Source organism: Pipistrellus hanaki (genome assembly GCF_964339955.1).
Source record: "Pipistrellus hanaki genome assembly, chromosome: X".
NCBI lineage: Eukaryota > Metazoa > Chordata > Mammalia > Chiroptera > Vespertilionidae > Pipistrellus > Pipistrellus hanaki.
Genome location: NC_140524.1, coordinates 66,080,156 through 66,099,695, shown reverse-complemented (window position 1 = coordinate 66,099,695; position 19,540 = coordinate 66,080,156). Strand labels below are relative to the sequence as shown.

The window sequence follows — 19,540 nt, the reverse complement described above, 5'->3', positions numbered from 1 at the left end:
GTCCTTAACTCTGAAGGTCTAACTAACTCCAATCACTTAGACAAGACCCCTTGCCCAGACCATCCCAATGCATACCTATTGATAGAATCACATGGAAGCAAGACTCAAGGAATATGACAAAAGAGGAGCAGTTGGTCTACCTATGTATTCCAAGTGGAGGCAACCCTTTTGAAATCAAAGCCTTTGTTCATACCTGGTGAATGCAAACAGATGGAAAGCATTGGTAATAATAGCTGTGGTTGGAATCATGCATGCTAACACCACATCATCTCTACAGCATAGGCACAGTCCTTTAGTATAAGGATTGACATCCATGGGGAGGAACTGCCTGACCATGGAGAATACCATATTAGGTAATTAAATTGTCAGATAAAAACTATTGTACAATATGTGGAGGCTAAAAAAACTGACAAGATTCCTCGCTAGGTTGTGCCAATATTTGTTGGGGAGGGGTGCAGATAGCTGGCCAAGCTAAACTTCACATGGCCTTTTCCCTGATGAGAGAGGCTTATGACCATCACAGGGCTTAAGAATTTTAAGTCAGAATATGTGTTACTTTGTGAGACCCATGACTTTTTTGAGTCTCCATTTCCCATCAAGCAGCCAGGCTACTCTGGGAAGCTAATTCATACTATGTCTAGAGACAGGAGCCAGGCTCTGAAAATTAAAGGGACTTTTTCTTACCTCAGGATCCCCATGCAGATCATCTAGGACCTGGAGTAGAGGGTCTTGGGATATTCAGATTTTGGGCAGGGTTCAGGATGGGCTGTCTCTCAGGAAGCCACTAGCGATTCTTTGAAATATTAAGGGTTCTGAGCATGGAGAAAGACACTGAAGAGTCCTATGGAGGGTCCCAACCTTCTAGGATCTTGGGTCTTTACAGACCTTGGTTATTTGGATAAAGCTTTGGCTACCAGCCTACCACACTATCTAGGTGAGCAGTGGGTAAACTATTTTAAGTCATTAGCATTCCTTGTAGCCCCATCATCCAGCCTTTGCATAGGCTGGTTTTGACTTTGTTTTTGAACAATCTTTTTTGATTGGGTGCTATGACTGAAAATAGAATCACACAGACCTGGAGTCAAGTCCAAGCTTTTCTGACCCCACTATGCAACTTTGGGTAAATTAATTTACTTCTCTGAACGTCTGTCTCCCTACCTGCAAAATGAGAACCAGAAGGTCCTGTCCTTTGTCTTTCTGAGGGTCAGTGTTAAGTGGGGCTGTGGGTCAATGGTGGGGGATTCAGATCTCAGGAGGGTGAAGGGAAAGGGGCAGGTGGATTTTCTGGTCAGGCTACTGAGGATAGCTTTTGGTGTTTCTCCCACAGCTCACTAAGCCTGCGTTACTTCACCTATGGGATTCTCTTTGGTTGTGGCTGTTCCTTCGCCTTTCAGCCATCTCTCGTCATCCTGGGCCACTACTTCCAACGTCGCCTGGGTCTGGCCAATGGTGTAGTGTCTGCTGGGAGTAGCATCTTCTCCATATCCTTCCCCCTTCTCATCAAAATGCTGGGGGCTAAGATAAAGCTTGCCCAAACCTTCCAGGTGCTGAGTACCTTCATGTTTATTCTTACGCTGCTTTCCCTCACCTACCGGCCCCTCCTGCCCAGCTCTCAAGACACCCCAAGCAAGAGAGGTGTCCACACCCTATGCCAATGCTTTCTGACTCAACTCAGGAAGTACTTCAACATGCGAGTGTTCCGCCAACGTACCTACCGCATCTGGGCCTTTGGGATTGCTGCTGCTGCCCTTGGTTACTTCGTTCCCTATGTACACCTGGTAAGGAATACCAGGGTGGACCCACCCTATTTTGTCCCAAGAATCTGCCCTTAATCTGCCTGAAGTACAGAGGGGAAGGGGGAAGGACATTGAAAGGGAAGAACTGAGACTTTTGGAGAAAAAAGACAAACAGTAGTTGGAGAGACTCAGAGTGGAAAAGAACACAAGTTGAGGGAAGATCTCAATGGGAAATAGGGGGAATTCCTTAGGGAAAGGTCCATGCCTGTGGTTTCTCCCACAGATAAGTCGAGATAGATTTTCAGGAGAAGATAAGCATCACTAGAATTCAGGAGACTGGCCCAGATGACTCAAGGATAGGATGTTCTAAAAGTGTGTTCTATGGAATGCTGGTCTGTGGTTAAATAATTTTGTTAAGGAATAACATATATTAGCTCGCTTCAGCTTTGTATTGTATAGCAATCTTTTAAGGGCACCAAAAATACCAGCAGTAAATAAATCCTTCAGTTTTGTTTAACCAGCATCCACCCAACTTATATGGTCAAAGAACTGTCACTTGTAGTCCAGTTATCTTCCATAGACCTCATGTTTCTTAAAACACACTTTTAGAAGCGTTACTTGAAAAATTGGTGGATCTTTCTCCCCTGGTGACCTACTATTTCCCCAGTCTGTCAGTTCTGGGTCAGGGAATGGGGAGGTTATAGAAAAACCATTGATTTTCTCACTTGTTAAGGATGTATTCGGTCCTTCTAGGACTTGGAGATATCCACTCCCCTCAGCTATTGTTCAAAAAGCCCAGAATCTAGAGAGCCAGGGGATATGCAGCCTTTTAAGCTCTTAGAAGCAGCCAAGGAATTTGCCCAAGCTGGGACTAGAAGGAAGGAAGTTCTTGCCATGGTCCAGAGAAGTAAGCAGTTGAGAGTTCTGGATATGCCAAGAAGTTAATCAGCCAGCTTCTCTTCTTTCTCCTTTCCTGGGGGGGTCTGTGATATGCTTTTCAGATGAAGTATGTGGAAGAGGAGTTCTTGGAAATCAAGCAGACCTGGGTGCTCTTGGTGTGTATTGGGGCTACCTCAGGCCTCGGGCGCCTTGTATCAGGCCGTATCAGTGATTCCATTCCTGGACTTAAGAAGATCTACTTGCAGGTAAGTGTGGCCACCTTATACATTGTGGGGAATAACACTTTGCCACAGATATCAGGCTATCCCCATTTTTTAGGATAAAATGGTAGGTTGAATCATTGCTGTACACTGGGCCTCAGCTCTGACATCAGCTTGTACAACATGGAAAAGTCAATAAAATTACCTGACCCTCAGTTTCCCTTGCTTTCAAATGAATACAATCATCCCTGTTCTGACTCTTTCATCAAGATGGAGAACAGCCCTAACTAGTTTGACTCAGTGGATAGAGCATCAGCCTGTGGACTGAAAGGTCTCAGATTCAGTTCTGGTCAAGGGCATATACCTTGGTTGCGGGCACATACTCAGGAGGGGGTGTGCAGGAGGCAGCTGATTGATGTTACTCTCTCATGGATGTTTATAACTCTCTGTTCCTCTCTTTAATAAATCAATAAAATATATATTTTAAAAAAAGATGGAGAACAATATAAATGGAACTTGAAGAACATTTTCAAGGAAACATTTATTAATAATGGCTCTCTCATCTGAAAGAGGGAAAGTGAGGCCAGGTTAGATGTTGCCCCCAGTGAAGAGTGATCTACACTCTCTTGGAGGATCTTGGGCATCTGTGTCTCTCTCCTCTAGGCTCTAGGCCCAATATATCTCTCCCCTATGTTAGGCACAGGCCTATCACCTCTTATACTTCCAGAGATACTTGGCACCAAGCCCTAGCTATTAAATGTCATTCTCCTTTTTATTTATTGATTGACTTAGAGAGAGAGGAAAAGAGATAGATTTGTTATTCCACTTACTTATTCATTGGTTGATTCTTGTATGTGCCCTGACTGGAGATCAAACCCGCAACCTTGGTGTATCAGGACGATGCTGTAACAAACTGAGCTACCCAGCCAGGGCCTAAATGCCATCCTTTTGATTGACACACACACAAAAAATACCAAAATAGGCCATATCACTCCCCTTCTCCAAGCCTCACTTTCTTTATTTGTGCAATGAGAATAATTATTGTTTTTCCTATCTCACCTCACAGGTGAGGATTTTAAAAAAATCTAGGCGTAACCAAGCTTTGAGAAGTCAAAAAAAAAATGTTACAGCCATACAAGTTTTTAATGCTTCTGACAGTGACACAAATAGCCTCATATTGTGGCAAGTAGCCTCATGGATGTTCAAGAGGCCATTTTCTGTGTGAACTGGGCTCTGGTCTGGTTGGAATACAGACTACTGCTCAAGCTGTCTATCTTTGTCTATAGCAATATTGCCTTTATGATGTAGTTCATGCCTTTTTATCCTGTAGCTGGGTTTACTAGAAGGTGCATAAGTGTGAAACCTTGTGGAGGGGTGATGGCAGTCACAGAAAACATGTTATCACCATCAGGAAGTGGTCGAGTTCTGACTCTCCTGAGGAAGCCCTAAAATCATTTTCAAAGGGCCCCAATTACACTCATAGCAGGGATTTCTTTGTCTTCTTACAGACCCAAGTCTTTGCCTAAATACCATCAGATGTCCTGGACAAGGTTTCCAGTTATATTTAACTCTGTTAGGTTTGCCAGAACTGGTTAATATGCTTTGTCAGAGCAAGGGGTGCCCTTATGATTCATCCAGTCCAATTTCTCATACTGATGGAGAAAATGAGGAAATGACTTAGATAGTAGTGGCAGAGCTGAACTCCTATGTTTCATATTCCACTTTAAGTGATGGAAAGCAAAGCCAAGTCCCCAGATGATTAAAAAAAAAATTGGCCAAGGTCAAACCAAAAGCCTATAATTAAGATAAACCAGTTATGAAATTCTGAATTCTGTGAAAATATAAGCAAGTGACTTATCTGGGTATATTTTTACATGGTAGTATGTGTGGCTTTTCCAGCCTCTTCTACATGACAGCCCTGCATGTCTTTCCTGTGAGTATCAGAAGCTCTAAGATGCCAAAGGTTAGTGAAAATCAGGGTAAACTAGCACTGGGCCTAGATTTTACCTTGATGAGAGGCAGTAAGTACCCTTGCCTAGCTAGTATAGCTCAGTTGTCACCACAGTCCCTAGGAGAGAGGTAGGGTCTGAGCAGCTTTTGCTTTCTATTGTGCAGATGTAGTTCCAATGGAAGCAGAGGCAGTAGATAGTCAGAAGCAGGACTAGGTTTAGGGCCAGTGCTTCTGCTGACTACTTCCTCTGTCCACCCACCTCTCTCTCCCTTTCCACTTTTACTTGACCCACTTTATCACTTAGAGTAATATCAAGCAATTTTAGAGCATTGTAGCTGAAACAATCAACCCCCCCCCCATTTCATAAATGAGGAACTGAGGCCCAGAGAGGGAAAGTGACTTGTCCAAACTCATCTTGCTGTTGTCTCAGGTTAAGAGCACAAGACAATATATAAACTTCTTTCTCTTAAGTTACTCAAGATACTCCATCACAGGATTTTGCTCCCCTTCTTTCTACCTGGGTACTGGACTGGGAGGGAAAAGGAGTGTATACATAGCTTCAAGTGTTCTGAAGTGCCATACACTAGACCTTGTGGTTCCAACTTTTGCAGAAGACTGGTACATGTGTCTGGTGTCAAGTCTATTAGAAAGCAAATGCTGACAACTTGAAGATCAGCCTAACTTTGAGCCAATTGTTGGGGGCTGATTCTCAGTTCCAATATTTTTAATTTCCAAACCTTGTTTGGCAGGGCCTCACTGAGGATGTTAAGAGGCAGTTAGATATAATAGTAATTAAAGGAGAATAAAATCAGTTAATTTGGTCCTTTGTGTTATATAATGGTACTTACTCTTAATTGCCAACCAATATGGCTTGTATATTGATAGGTAGGTCTAGTATTATCTTACAATTGTTCATGAATCTACCAGAGAAGAACCTGGGGTTTCTGGTTTCTTATTCCTAGATTCTGCCTAAATATACAGTCTGGGAAAAGTTCTAAAGTCCCCCAACCTAGAGATTTCCTCAGATGGCATGGCCAGGACATTTTTTATCCTCTCTAAAAACCAACTGATTAACCTAACAACCATATTGACAGCAACAACATAGACTTGCAGTTAAATAGGAGCTCTCTTAAAAACTTTGAATCTTTGAATGTAGGAGTAACTATTTAGTCGAACTGTTCTCTCTGTTGACAACCTGCTGCCCCATTTTATAAATGGTAGGAATGAAGTCTGAAAAAGGTATGATTTTCTATGTGATCTTAACTGGCAAGCATAACATGACCGACCTCAGGCCCTTGCTCCTCTAGGTCATCTCCTTCCTGCTCTTGGGCCTGATGTCCATGATGATTCCCCTATGCAGGGGCTTCGGAGGCCTCATCGTTGTCTGCCTCTTCCTGGGCCTTTGCGATGGCTTCTTCATCACCATCATGGCCCCCATTGCATTTGAACTGGTGGGCCCAATGCAGGCCTCGCAGGCCATTGGCTACCTCCTGGGCATGATGGCCCTGCCAATGATTGCTGGGCCCCCCATTGCAGGTGAGGCTGATATTACAAGGAGGGTAAGAGTGGGGGAGGCCTGTCTTTCTTGGGTCCTCACTTTCCTAAATACTTCTACTTAAAGTTCCCCTTCCTCTTAGTCTCTGTTTTAGCAGCCTTGTCAGAGTGCATGAAACCCCATACCATTATTGGTGAAAGAGACTAAGCATAGTATATGTGCATTAATTCATTTTGAGCAATAAGCTTTTCATGGCTATATATCTGTTTCAGTGGAGTTATATTGTAGACAGCATGCATGTTTCCAAGAGGGTATAGAGAGAAATGGGTTTGGCCTTCTTGACCATTCTATTGGTCTAGTATCCTCTTTTTTCTTCACAGGCAAGTAATTATTTGCAAGGTAGCTAGGCAGGAAGAAAAAAGAAGGTGGGCCCTGGTTTTACTTAAAGACACCCCACTCCTCCTCTACTGACTTCTGAACTGATACTATAGAAGATATTTGATTAAGATAGCATCCCAGGACTGGACTAGTGAGGGTCACTTTCAGAAGGCAGCAAGAAAAGTATTGGATTTCTATCTTTCATAACTCCCAGTTTCTCCGCTCTCTAAGAATGGCATTGTTGCTATCCCAGGAAACAAGGAAAACCAATGGAAAAAGAACTTAATTTCCTTTCTTTCAGATTTATGAAAAATATTAATTAATGGGCTAGCTGTTCCTAGGCTGGTCAACTGGGCTAACTCAACAAATATTCCTTGAACACAAATTCTGTGCAAGATATCTTAAGGTCATGCTGTGTAACAGTGGCAAAGCTTCCACTCAGGCCTTTGTGCCACAGCCATACTGCCCACTGGGCAAGGGAAGCCTTTACCCAGCCCCTGATCCCAGTAGTGTTTCTGGGCTCATTCCTCCTATGTGGTGGCTCACATTACCTCCTGAAGATGAGCAGAAGAGGCCTAGCATCTCATGCCAAACACATCCATAGTATTCATAACTCAGAGGAACCCAGAGGGACCAACCATATCTGCAACTGGAAGGAAGGACACACATAGAGCTTCCTCTTTGGGCAAAAGGAAACTTACGAGAAAGGACAAATAAGAACTTTGCTGAATTGTTCCACAAGAACACTCTAGCCCAAGTTGGGGATGGGAGGTTATATCACTGTGAATCAAGACAAGGCTTAACCATATTCTGTGGAGTTCTTTTAAAGTAGATTTCCTCTTTTAAATTAACTCCATACCTAGGAGTGACTAGTAGAAGTTAGTTGTAGCTTCATGAAAGTCAAATATGGAGAACTTTAAGATACATTTCATTAGCTTCTTTCATAATGAGCCTTAGCCTCAAGGACCTGCAGCTCCAGTACTTGAGGAGTCACCTGCTTTTGTAATAGAGGTTAATTTCTTACAAGTAGAAGTATCCCTTGGGTCAAAGCAGTTCAGGTCAAAATTCTCTGGATAGGTATCATCATGGCCTCTACAAGAGACAGAGAACACCTTTGGGCAGTAGGGCAAAGCTGATCATGATTTTTCTCTCTTAACTGTTTCAGGCCTCCTTCGAAACTGTTTTGGGGACTACCATGTGGCCTTCTACTTTGCTGGTGTGCCCCCAATAATTGGAGCTGTAATCCTCTTCTTTGTCCCTCTGATGCATCAAAGGATGTTCAAGGAAGAGCAAAGGGATTCCAGCAAGGACAAGATGTTGGCCCCTGACCCAGATCCCATTGGGGAGCTGCTGCCGGGCTCCCCCACCCCTGAGGAACCAATCTAATGCCTCTTCCTTGTGATTGTGTGCTCCTCTCCAACCCCTTTCCTTTACCCACCCTGCTCAGCATTTATATTTTTGCCACCAGCACACTTGTTCCCAAACCTGTGCACACGGCATTTCAGCCACCATCTCTTTGGAGCTAAAGCTCCAGGTATTCCAAACTCATTAATCAAATTCTCTTCATGAATGTCTTTAAATTTTCCAGGGTTATTCTCTTTCAATGATCTAGGAAAGCTTGGAATTATCCCCTGACTTTTGGAACCTCTCCCTATATCTTCTAACACTTGGGGGATGGGGAGCATGGGACCTCTTATCCCAAGCCTGTTAGTCATCCACTAGAAGCAACTGTGAAAGGTGCTATTGTATCCCCAGGAGCCTGGTGAGAAGACCCAAACCTCTGTGTGCTGAGGAGCTTCTTGCCATCTGACCTTAGAAGCTGCTGGTGAAGGGGACTGGAGGAAGAGCAGAGAGTAAAATGGAACAATGAGCCTTATTTAGCCTCAGAGTCTATGACTTCCCAAGAACTGTGGGTGCTGTTAGTTTACAAGTGTCTCACCATCATCTGATTGGTTAACAGTCTGATTCCTTCTTTCCCCTATACTTCCTCCTAATTTTTCTTTCCTCTCTATTTCTTTTTATGACTGTCATAGACACACAGGTGCTTAAAAGAGGGACTCAGAGCTTGAGCCAATTAGACTTACCTTGGTCTAGCTCCTCCCTAATAGTCACACTCATCACGGGCTGAGCCACAGCTCACTTTTTGGGTAAAGCTGCTATAATCATAGACTGGAAGAATATCACATATTAATAGGGAAGGGGCCTTAAACAACATCACTGATTTTTATAGATTCCCCAAGCCAATACTTAACCTGCAGGCCCTCTCAATCTCCCCATTCTTGTATGTTAAAATGTGAAGCAATCCCTTTCCTCTCAGCAGTCATCAGAGGACTGATGACAGGGAGAGGGTACAGAATGGGGAGAGGCAACTCAATCTGCAGAAGTACCAACTCTTCTATCATTATTCATGACAGGTCTATATTTCCACCTGGGCTAGGCCAGGAAAGGGACTGTTTTAGGAAAAGTCCAATTCCTAACCTGGATCCCCAAAAGGTAGAGGCAGCAGCTACACAAAGAATTGGACAGTTTCCTTTAATAAACTGAAACCTTGCTAGCCTTTACCAACCAATATGTCCCTCATGCTGTGCATACTGGACCACTCTGATTAGTGAGCATTAAAGTTGCTAGGAAAAGTTGACTCTGGACTACCTTCACCTCTCTAAAATAGGTGCCAGATGATTCCCTATACTCAGACTCTGGGCAACAATTTTGCTGAGGAGCATTCACAACTCACCTCATTGGGAGCTCAACCTCTCTCCTCACTCAGCCTCTTTACATCCCTTTCTCCCTATTCTGGGCCTTGGTCTGTTGTATTCCTATTACCTAAATATTTTCTCATCTTCTTGCGAGGCATCTTTGACTGTCACTTGGACCTAATGGTAACTTGCCACCTCAAGCCAGGGCCAGGAGGATGAGATTGCTGTTTGGGGACTCCAAAGAAGACAGTGAACCCTAACCATGAGTTTTTACATTACAAATAGGCAGCTGGGGCATTGTTGGTTTCTGATGGCCTCAATGAATGCTAAAGTCTTGATCCCCTTCCACTGTTCCCAGTTCAGCTCTTGTCAATTACTCAAAGGAAAACACACTGGATTCTTGGCTCTGTGGGTAGGAAGGGGCTTAATTACTATCCTATCAGTTCAAACAGCAGTGGAACAGGATGAGCCTTGTAATTCCCAGGAGAGACCACTGAAAATGTTGGATCAACAAAGTCCCTGCTTCCATTCCTCCTGCCCCTCCCAACACCAAATCGCTTGTGGGAAATTCTACAAGGCCTCCTTTATTGCACCTGGTGTGAATAGCTCTTAAAAATCTGGCTACCATTCACTTCTCTTCAGATGAAGGAAAGTCATTCACAGGTCCAAAATCTAACTTATCAGGTGTCACATAACATGGTAGGGTGTCAATTCTTCCACACATGAGCACGTGCATGTGTGGGCTTGTGTGCTTATGGAGAGAATGTTGGTTGGTGAAAGCAGCATAGTATTAATGCTTAGGGTAGGATGAATCCATAGTCAAGTCTAGGAAAATGGACAAAATTTGGGAGCTTAAGACCTGGAACATTAAATCCTCAAAAGGTTTGGAACAAAATAAACAACTAAAAATCTAGCTTTGGTATGTAAGTTGCGTACAAGGGTGAAATGGTTTTAAGGTGGCTAACAGCAGGAAGTTTGATTTCAGAACTGAAATCTCATTTCAAATCAAATTTATGCCAGGGTCTATACTCTCTGTGAGATACATAGGGGTTTGAAGTAGGGTGGACTGTTCAGGATTGGATCTTTAAGGGAGCTCTGAAGTGGAAAAGTGGTTACTTCACAAAATGAAAACATGGAGAGTGGCTGAGTTGGAGAAGAGGCCCTGCCAAAGCCACCACCTTCTTATAAATATGCAATATTGAAAATTAGCAAGAACTTAGAAATAATTCATTTTAAGACCCTTTTACTCTCCCTTATTACTGCTGAAGGGTCTGGTAAACCTGGATTACACAGCCAGGCAGGACAGAGATATTGACTGTGAAGCAGAAAAGACATACAATGCAACAAACTGGGAGTAAAATTAGAGTCTCCCAGGTCTATTCTCTGCCTTAAATAGAAGTGAGGACACTAAGGCCTAGAGATAGGAAAGGACTATAGGTTCACATAGTTCATCATTGACAAAGCAGGTTGAGATTTGAACTATGGTAAATAACTTCCAGTTCAGACCAAAGCCCTTCATTTTACAAATGAGGAAACTAACCCTGGGAGGGGAAACTGATTTACCCATTTCATTCAACAACTATGTAGTGGGACCATTTCCATGAGTGTCAGCAAGAACAGCTTTGAGCAAAAATAAAATCTGATGAGCCAAGTCCGACTTTTAGCATACCCAATCTTTTCATGATTATTCTCATTCCAAACTAATACATAATTTTGGTGTTCTCTCTTCCCAAGCACTCCAGACCTCATTCATGCAGGCTTGGCCTTGGAAAGTTGGTCCCACCTAATGCCCTTTCACCCTCCAAAACCCAAAGGCACAAATAAAGTTCACACATTGGGCAGAAGAGAGGCAAAGAAGGGACTATTTTCCTTTGGGAGAGGAAACTAAGCTCTTGGTTTACCACCAAGCTCTTAGCCATTGATGGGTTCTCTCCTGACTCAGTGCAGACATCCTTAGGATGGCAGTCTCTATCGCCTCTCACTGAGACTAATTACTCTATCCTGCCTGGCCCCAGGCTCTGTAACCCAACGTGGCTTGCCCTTTAGTCCCTCCCCACAGTAGTCCTAGGACTCCAAACTGTGTTTGATCACTCAGGATCATTAGATTTCAAAGTTGTGGAGTCCCATAATTTTTATGAGCATATTCTTTCCTTGGGTCCTTTTCACATCTGAAGATGCAGCCAGCAGCTCCCTCCCACATCACAGGAGCAGAGAAGGCCTGGTGATAGGGGTTACAGGTGCCCCCAACAAATCCTGTTGTCTGACAACTAGTACCGAGATAGGGTAGGCATTGGTTTGAACCACAGCAGGAAACAAATTCTGAAATTCTAATAAGCTGATATGAAGAGGAGACTCCAGAGTTTTTAGATTCCTGCCTTTCAGCTCTCTCTAGTGGTCACCAAAGGCAGAGTTGCATGCCTAGTTTTAAAGTCATTTCAGCAATATTTTCTATGGACCTACTTTGTGGTTTCACTCTGCTAGAACCCATGAATTTCAAAAAATGATAGGAACAGAGAATGAGAAAACAAAGAGAACACAAGGAGGAATTCCTACTATATTATTACCAAGACACTTTTTCCTCTTCTGGACTCCAGCGGCCCTGATCATGTGGACTCAGCCCATTTGACCCACCACGCCCCTTCTTGGACCAAGACCACAGCATTTTTCTCTCATCACCCCACAACTGGCCTCCAGGGGGCAAGAGCCACTTGCAAGAACTATGTACTCTTCAATGTGGGTTTCTTGCTGAGCTGAAGCGGGATAAAATTAGCCAATAGCTCAAATTTACTAAGTGTTCAAGCCATGTCCAGATGGAGGAGGGAAGGGCATAGCTGAGCCCAGCTGCGCTTCTGCCCAGGCCTGAGAGGTAGACTGCCAGCACCTCCATGCTCCCTAGGTCCCACCATAGATCGTGGTCCTGCCCAAGAGATAGGGGCTAGGGAGGCATGAAGCGACCATGAGTCTTCTTTCCATTTCACACCCACCCTACACTGCCCTCACAACAACTGGGCCTCGGAATCCAGTGATGTGGTGCTAAGGGATACCATTTTCCACCAGGGCCCATACATACCCCACACTCAGGAAATGCCTGGGGATGGAGATGTAGCTGGGAGATGGGGCGGGGAACAAGGTCGTGGCTGCTGCCCCCATCCTGTCAATGGTATCGGGTCACCTTGGTCAAGGAGGGTGACAGTTCCAGCCCTTTCATGGCCCTCCATTCATTTCCCTGTCGGGGAGGGGTAAAAACCCAGAGACCACTACAGAGATGCATCTGTCCCTGCTACTCAAACTGGAACTAGGCCTGCCCAGGATGGCCAGCTTTTTGGCTCAGGGGAAGGGGGAGAGAAGAAAGGTGGGAGGGCCCAGCCCCAGGTGCACACAACTGTCTACAGAGCATGATGGACAGACAGCAACTGCCCTCTGTCCAGGGCTCAGCTGCTCCTCGCTCCCCCACCCCCACTGCCCTAGGTATGCCACTACCACTAGGGACTGCAGCATCGCTGCCCCCCACTTCACGCTTCATCTGGAGCCTCAAGGGCATCTGGCTGGACTCCCTACCAGATTTGGCCCCAAGGTCTCAAGGCTGCAGCTAGCGGAGGTCCTAAGTGATTTCAGGTAGGAGGCCAGCTGGGTGAGGGTTCTGGGGGCCAGAACCACCTCCAGGAAATGCTTGAGTCAGAGCAGCCATCATCCTCTGCCTGCTCTCCAATCTCCAACCCTAGGCTGGGCCTGCTGGACAGCCTCCTCCACGCAGCTCAGTACAGTAGAACTGCTTCTGCCCAAGCATTGGCCCACCCATCAACCTCTCCCCACCCCAGTCTGCATAAAAGCTGTCCCAGCACTCCAGAGGCAACCACACTGGTGGGAGCTCCCAGCTCAGGTACACTCCCCCACCATGCAGTCCCCAGATCCCACCCACCAGTTGCTCTATGTTCACAAAGGTGAACCAGGGGGATTTCTTACCATTCCTGGTAGGAAGGACCAGATTGTCTCTAAGACCCACCCTCCTCAATTTGCTCCACACCTAATACTCCTCCAGTCTACTCCACCAGCCTTTCTTAAGCAGGTTGCCTAAGTGAGATGAAGGAGAGAGGGGGCCAGGGAAGCATTTCTACTCCCTTCTCACACACACCTGTATACACCTCCCTCTCCCAAGGTGGAGTCTTATGGGGGATCCAGCCTTGCCAATACTTATGCCTTAAAGCCTTACAAAGGCCAGTTTCCCTCTGTCAGTCAGATCTTCCAGCTACCTGCCTCCTCATTAGCCTCTCACCACTCCCATATCTGTGCACAGACACACTCTCTTCATTCTTCAGCTCCATGAACATAACCCCCAGTGTATCTGGACACAGAGGCCTCCTTCAATGATAACAGGTACTCTCACCTTTGGGTGGGCAATTTGTAGTTCACAGGTGCTCTCATAAACCTCGTCCTCTCCCCTGCCCATGCAGGTACTGCTCTTATGCCTGTTTTACACATTGGGAAAGTGAGGCCCAGGGGGAACTGAATGCCAGGTTACAAACCTCTTCTCCAAGGCTCTTTCTGGTCCACCTCACAGAAAATAGGAAAGTAAGTGAATTTCTCTTTCTTCCATGACTTCTCAGAAAGCTTTCTTGCTCCTCCTGGACTCAGCACCTGCTGCCTAGGGCCCCTCTGCCCCTTACTCCCACAAGCAAAGCTCTTGCTACTGACTAGCACAATAGTCACAAGATGGAGGCATGGAAGGCAACAGAAGCTGAACCAGAGTCCTTGTGTACCACCCACCCACCCACCTCAGCCTCTTCAATGGGAGCTGGGGAAGGAGGAATATGGAAGAATAATCAGGAGTCTCTGATCTGTCTTTCCCTGGGAGTATAGGGAATTATCTTCTGGGTTCCTCTCTGCCTCAAAATGGAGGTAAAACTCCAAAATAAGCTGTTCTCTGCCTTACTCCCTCAGTACTTCTCTCATTACTCAATAGCATTATCATCAGTAAGAGTTAGTTTCCAGGGCCTTGCTTGATGCCCAGAGGCCATCAAAGTGCCTTTTGTATAGGCTGGTTATTGGGTATGTGAGGAACAATTCTTGCGAGGCCCTCCTTTCATTGAAAAAAAAAAAGAAAAAAAAGAAAAAGAAAAAGATTCGTGTGTCTATGTGATCTACACAGCTAGCTCAGAGGCTCCCTCTCTTCTATATGACAGTGATTTTTCAAGCTACAGAGAGAAGGGGAAGAGTAACAAATACATGCAATTAAGTGTAGGGGAACTCCCAAGGCAGCACTTGGAGAAAGAAAAATTGGTGAACATGCCTAAATCCCTGCCCACACATCTCAATGGAGTGGACTTGTGCTCTATTTTCCTCTCAGCAACTGTGGTGATTACCATCCTCATCTGCCCTGTCCCCAGTTGAATTTCCCTCTATCTGCAGGGGAGCTTGGTTTCTTTTAACAGTCCCCACCCCTTAGTACTATCTTGTTGTGTGGGCTCTAAATTCCCAGATCTCAACAAGTACTAGCCTAAACCTTTCCTTCAGGAGATTAGCTTTAAGAGTCCAAATCAAATCTTCCAAGGTTCAAACTCACCTGTTAACCACAATGGCAGGGTCTGGAATGCAAGTAGAGTGAAGTTTCATGGAAAGTCAAGTTCTGGACAAAGCTAGTTCCCATTCAGTAACTCTGTAAACAGCTGTAACTAATGAACTTCAGGAGTACTTTAAACATTATATTGACAGATCAAAGAGACTACTTTAACTTACCTTAATTCCCTTTTTTCTAGTCAACTGAGTTCTTTCTTCACAATCCTTGCTCAACACAGTTAAGAGCTGTGCTACTGCGAAGAAATCAAAGACCCAATGAAATTTTGGAAAACTTCAGATCCAATAGTTTCACATTGCATTCTGTGACTTTGAGGCAGTCACAGAGGCACCTCAAAGTCCCCTAAAATTTCTGGGACTGATTTTTCCATTCCTCTTATGAAGAACAGATAAAAGTGCTAAATATTACATATAAAACAAAACTAAGAAGACTCTGAAATGTTGAGATAAGAAGGCAGACCAGTTAGGAACCCCAGAACCTAAGGTGAGTGCTCTAGGTTTCGTTTTTCTTATATATCCCAGACAGGCTGGAGAAGTCAAGAAAACAGAAATGCCAATGGAAATTAATGTAAAAATCCCAAGAAAATATTTCTCTTTATAACTAAAGAATATCAAAAGGGACAGCCTAAAAATACAGAAACTTTTACACAATAACCATTCTACTTCAGTTAAATACTAAGGGGGGAAAATCAAACATGACCTAACCCCCATCCCAGCGAGCAAGGAGCCTTCATTTTTCATTTTCATCATGCACCTCTTCCCTCTATCACCATTGTGTTGTCACATAAAGCCAAGTATTAAGCCTAGATTTCCACCCTAGTCAGGCAGAACATGTGGAGAATAATAATATATGTTCCCTGTTTCTTGAAGCCCTGGTGGTATCAGAGGAAATGTAGTGATGTTTCTAAAGCCCCACCCCCCACAATGCAGTAATTAGGAGCCTCTCACTACCTGGGGGTCAACAGAGGCCTAGTAGAGACTTCTACCTTGAATTAGTAATGAGGTAGTTCACCCTTTCTCCCACTGGCATGTTGTCAGAGGGGGCCTACTAAAATAGAAGATTATAAATAAGACCCATTACGTACTACTAAAAATATCCAGGTTTCAATAAAAAATCATTTGTCACGCCAGGATGTCATAACTAAACCAGGAAAATGTCAACTTGTATTAAAAAAAATAACAATGCTACAATGCTGCCCTAGCTGGATTGGCTCAGTAGATAGAATGTTGGCCTGCAAACTGAAGGATCCTGGGTTTGATTCTGGTCAAGGGCACATGCATGGGTTGCAGGCTTGATCCCCAGTAGCGGGCATGCAGGAGGCAGCTGATTAATGATTCTCTCTCATCATTTCTGTTTCTATCTCTCTGCTTCTCTCCCTTCTTCTCGGAAATCAATAAAAAACAATTTTAACAGTTGGGTAATTTTTTATTGGAAAACAAACATACAACTTGGAATGGATTTGAGGCAAATTGTGCCATAAGCAGATTTTCTTTAAGTGGCTAAACAAAGTTTAAAAAGCAAGTAACAATAAAAGAAAATGTTTCTGGTACAGGACCAGCAGTACAAAAAAATAGTGTACAAGTACCTGGATAATACACCTGTTTTGCAATAGTGCAACTTTTAAGTATATATTGTTGACTGTCCATAGTCCACACAGTTACAACTCCACACTTCAATAACAACATGCTAACAGTTCCTACAGAAAACTATTTTTAAAAAGGCATAACCAGATGTTCCCTCATTTGACCAACTCCATCTAAATTTAGATGTGCAGAAGGGCTTAGATATATCCAAGAGTAAGACACATGCAACATATTACTTTATCAATTTTCTAAAATAAGGTTTCAGGACAATAACAGTAAGATAAGGGAAGAAAACATGGAGGAATGAAGTCCTAATTACTATACATGCATATTTTTTTGACAGTGCTAGGCTCCTCAGCCCAGAGCACCAGAACTGGAAAGAGGTGCCCATATCACATCTGGCCGTGAAAATCAGCAGGGATCCTGTGTTCTAGGGAGGGATAAGAGTATGATAGAAACCCAGGTACCCTCTTATAGTGTCAGCACACAAAATCTCATTCACAACCACTCACCCTGTCTCCAGCAGAGGGAGGGTGGCTAGGAGCAGACTGGAGTTGTGAGAGGGACTGTATTGTATGCCTCCCAAGATAGAGCTCAAGAGACAACTACCAGGGTCCTTGTGATGAGTCCCTATCCCATAGTGCTCACAGATATCACCTTTCTTGGGTCAATTACTCCTCTCCATATGGCATCAACCTTGGGGAATGCAATAGTCAAAAACCTCCTGTCTACCTGTGGCCCCATCCTGCCAAGCTCAGGCGCTATAGAGGAGTCAGCTGCCTGGACCCCTGATGCAGATGTTCAGGTAGTCTCAGGGGGTATCAGAAAATGAGTTGTGAGGCTCAGGAGCAGGGGCCATTCTCTTGCTTCCCGTGAGCCTGACAGGTACAGCCTGGCCCCCCTCTCCCACCCACCCCCCCCCCGCCAAAAAAAGAGATACACTAGCGCCACCTTCTCCACTGCAGGCTGCCCTTGCCTGTTCATCTCAGGCTATCAGGGAGGTCTGGGAAGAATCCAGGAGAGACTGAGCTGTTTGGCTCTAGGGTAGGGGCCATTTTTCCTGTCCATGCCCTACCAATATCACCATTCCTCTGCAGAGCCCACCCTTCACAGAATCTCATTTTGTTTGGGTTTGATGAACCCTCTGGCATCACACTGATGACTCCATGATGCTCTACCCAACTATAAAAGTCAGAAGACACCTTAGGACTTCTGCTACATGGCCTCAGACTCAGCAGTGGCACCAAGTTTGAATTTCTATCAATTTGGTAAATACCACTCACCCCTACACCTGTGACTCACTGAGAACCTACCTCATGCAGCTCACGTATCTCCAGTGGCTCTTTCAGTAATTGAGCCTAGCAGGGAGTGATGAATCTTGGAGCCTTGGGCCTTTTGCTGACTTTCCCCCAGGCACAATGCTGGTGGAAACCAGCCTTGACACCCAGCTTGGTCTTTCCCGCACATAACCAGGACAAGTTGAGGTAGCCACAAACTATGGATCACTTTGTAGCTACAAACAGATATCCTAGAACCAGTCACTGGAAATTCATGACATTGACCTTCAACAGAGTCCCTCACAAGAGGCCCCAGAAACAATACACCGAGCGGCAGATTTCAGATAAATCAAAGCAAGTAACAATTAGTTTTACAAATGGCATATCCAAAGGGAGATCTCAGCAGGGACTAAACGCTGCGGAGGCAAATTCCATTCTGTGTGGTTAGCAAGTGTACAACTGCTCATACACAGTTGTCAGAGTTGATTCTCACAGACATCCAGCCTGAGGTTGACCCAACACATGGATGGGCCAACAGCAATCAAGACTCAACTACATGAGAAAAGCTCACATAACTTACAAAAGAGACATTCCTGGAGCATCCAGCTCAGGTGATAAGAGAAACTGTACACTGAGCCCTATAGGACAATGACCATGTAAATCCACCATACCAAGATTGGGAAACTGCAGATCTACCTAATACACAGAAACAAATACAGAGAGGCAGCCAAAATGGGTAGACAAAGAGACATGCCCAAATGGAAGAACAGGAGAAATCTCCAGAGGAAAAAAAGAGCTAAATATAGATAAGAAACTTAACAGACATAGAGTACTAAATAATGTTTATAAGGATGCTCAAGTAACTTGGGAAATAATAGATTAACTCAGTGAGAACTTAAACAAAGAGACAATAAACATAAAAACCATTAAAAAGAACCAGTCAGAACCCCCACACACACAATATCTGAAATAAAGAATACACTAAAGGAATCAACAGTTTAGATAAAGTAGAGGATCAAACTAGAAATTTGGAAGGTTAGATAGCAGAAAACACCCAGTTTGAGCAGCAGAGAAAAAAGAATTTTTAAAAGTGGGATAGTTTTAAAGACCTTGGGAACAACATAAAGCAAAACAACATCTGCATCATAGGGGTACCAGAAAGAGAAGAGACAAAGGATTGAGAAAGTCTTTGAAAGAATAATGACCAAAATTTCCCCTGATGTGGTGAAGAAGAAAGATACACAAGTTTAGGAAGCACAAAGAGTCCCAACAAAGATAAACCCAAAGAAGCCAACACACACACACAAAAAAGACATCATAATTAAAATGACAAAATTTAAAGACAGAGATAAAACCTTAAAACAGCAATAACAACAAAAACCACACCCTATTAACTTCAAGAGAGCTCCTATAAGACTGTCAGCTAATTTCTCAACCTAAAGATGTCAGACCAGAAGGAATTGGCATGAAATATTCACAGTGATAAAAAAAAAAAAACAATGACCTATGACAAAGATTACTCTATCCAGCAAGACTACAATTCAAGCCGAAACCGATTCAGCTCAGTGGATAGAGCGTCGGCCTGCAGACTGAAGAGTCCCAGGTTCGATTCTGATCAAGGGCATGTACCTTGGCTATGGGCACATCCCCGGTAAGGGGTGTGGAAGAGGCAGTTGGTCAATGTTTCTCTCCCATTGATGTTTCTAGCTCTCTATCCTTCTTCCTTCCTCTCTGTAAAAAAATCAATAAAAT

General features: G+C 44.2%; 1 protein-coding gene across 1 annotated transcript in view; it reads left to right on the top strand.

The window, feature by feature from the left end:
• The window catches only part of SLC16A2 (solute carrier family 16 member 2), a 148,535-nt gene extending 131,106 nt beyond the window's left edge, over nucleotides 1-17,429 (top strand). The window contains exons 3-6 of the mRNA XM_084869652.1: nucleotides 1,328-1,778; nucleotides 2,738-2,881; nucleotides 6,095-6,323; nucleotides 7,826-17,429. Of these exons, the coding sequence (XP_084725778.1) occupies nucleotides 1,328-1,778; nucleotides 2,738-2,881; nucleotides 6,095-6,323; nucleotides 7,826-8,046 (1,045 nt within the window). The 3' untranslated portion in view covers nucleotides 8,047-17,429. The remainder of the gene's footprint in view (nucleotides 1-1,327; nucleotides 1,779-2,737; nucleotides 2,882-6,094; nucleotides 6,324-7,825) is intronic.
• The last annotated feature ends 2,111 nt before the right edge of the window (nucleotides 17,430-19,540 follow it).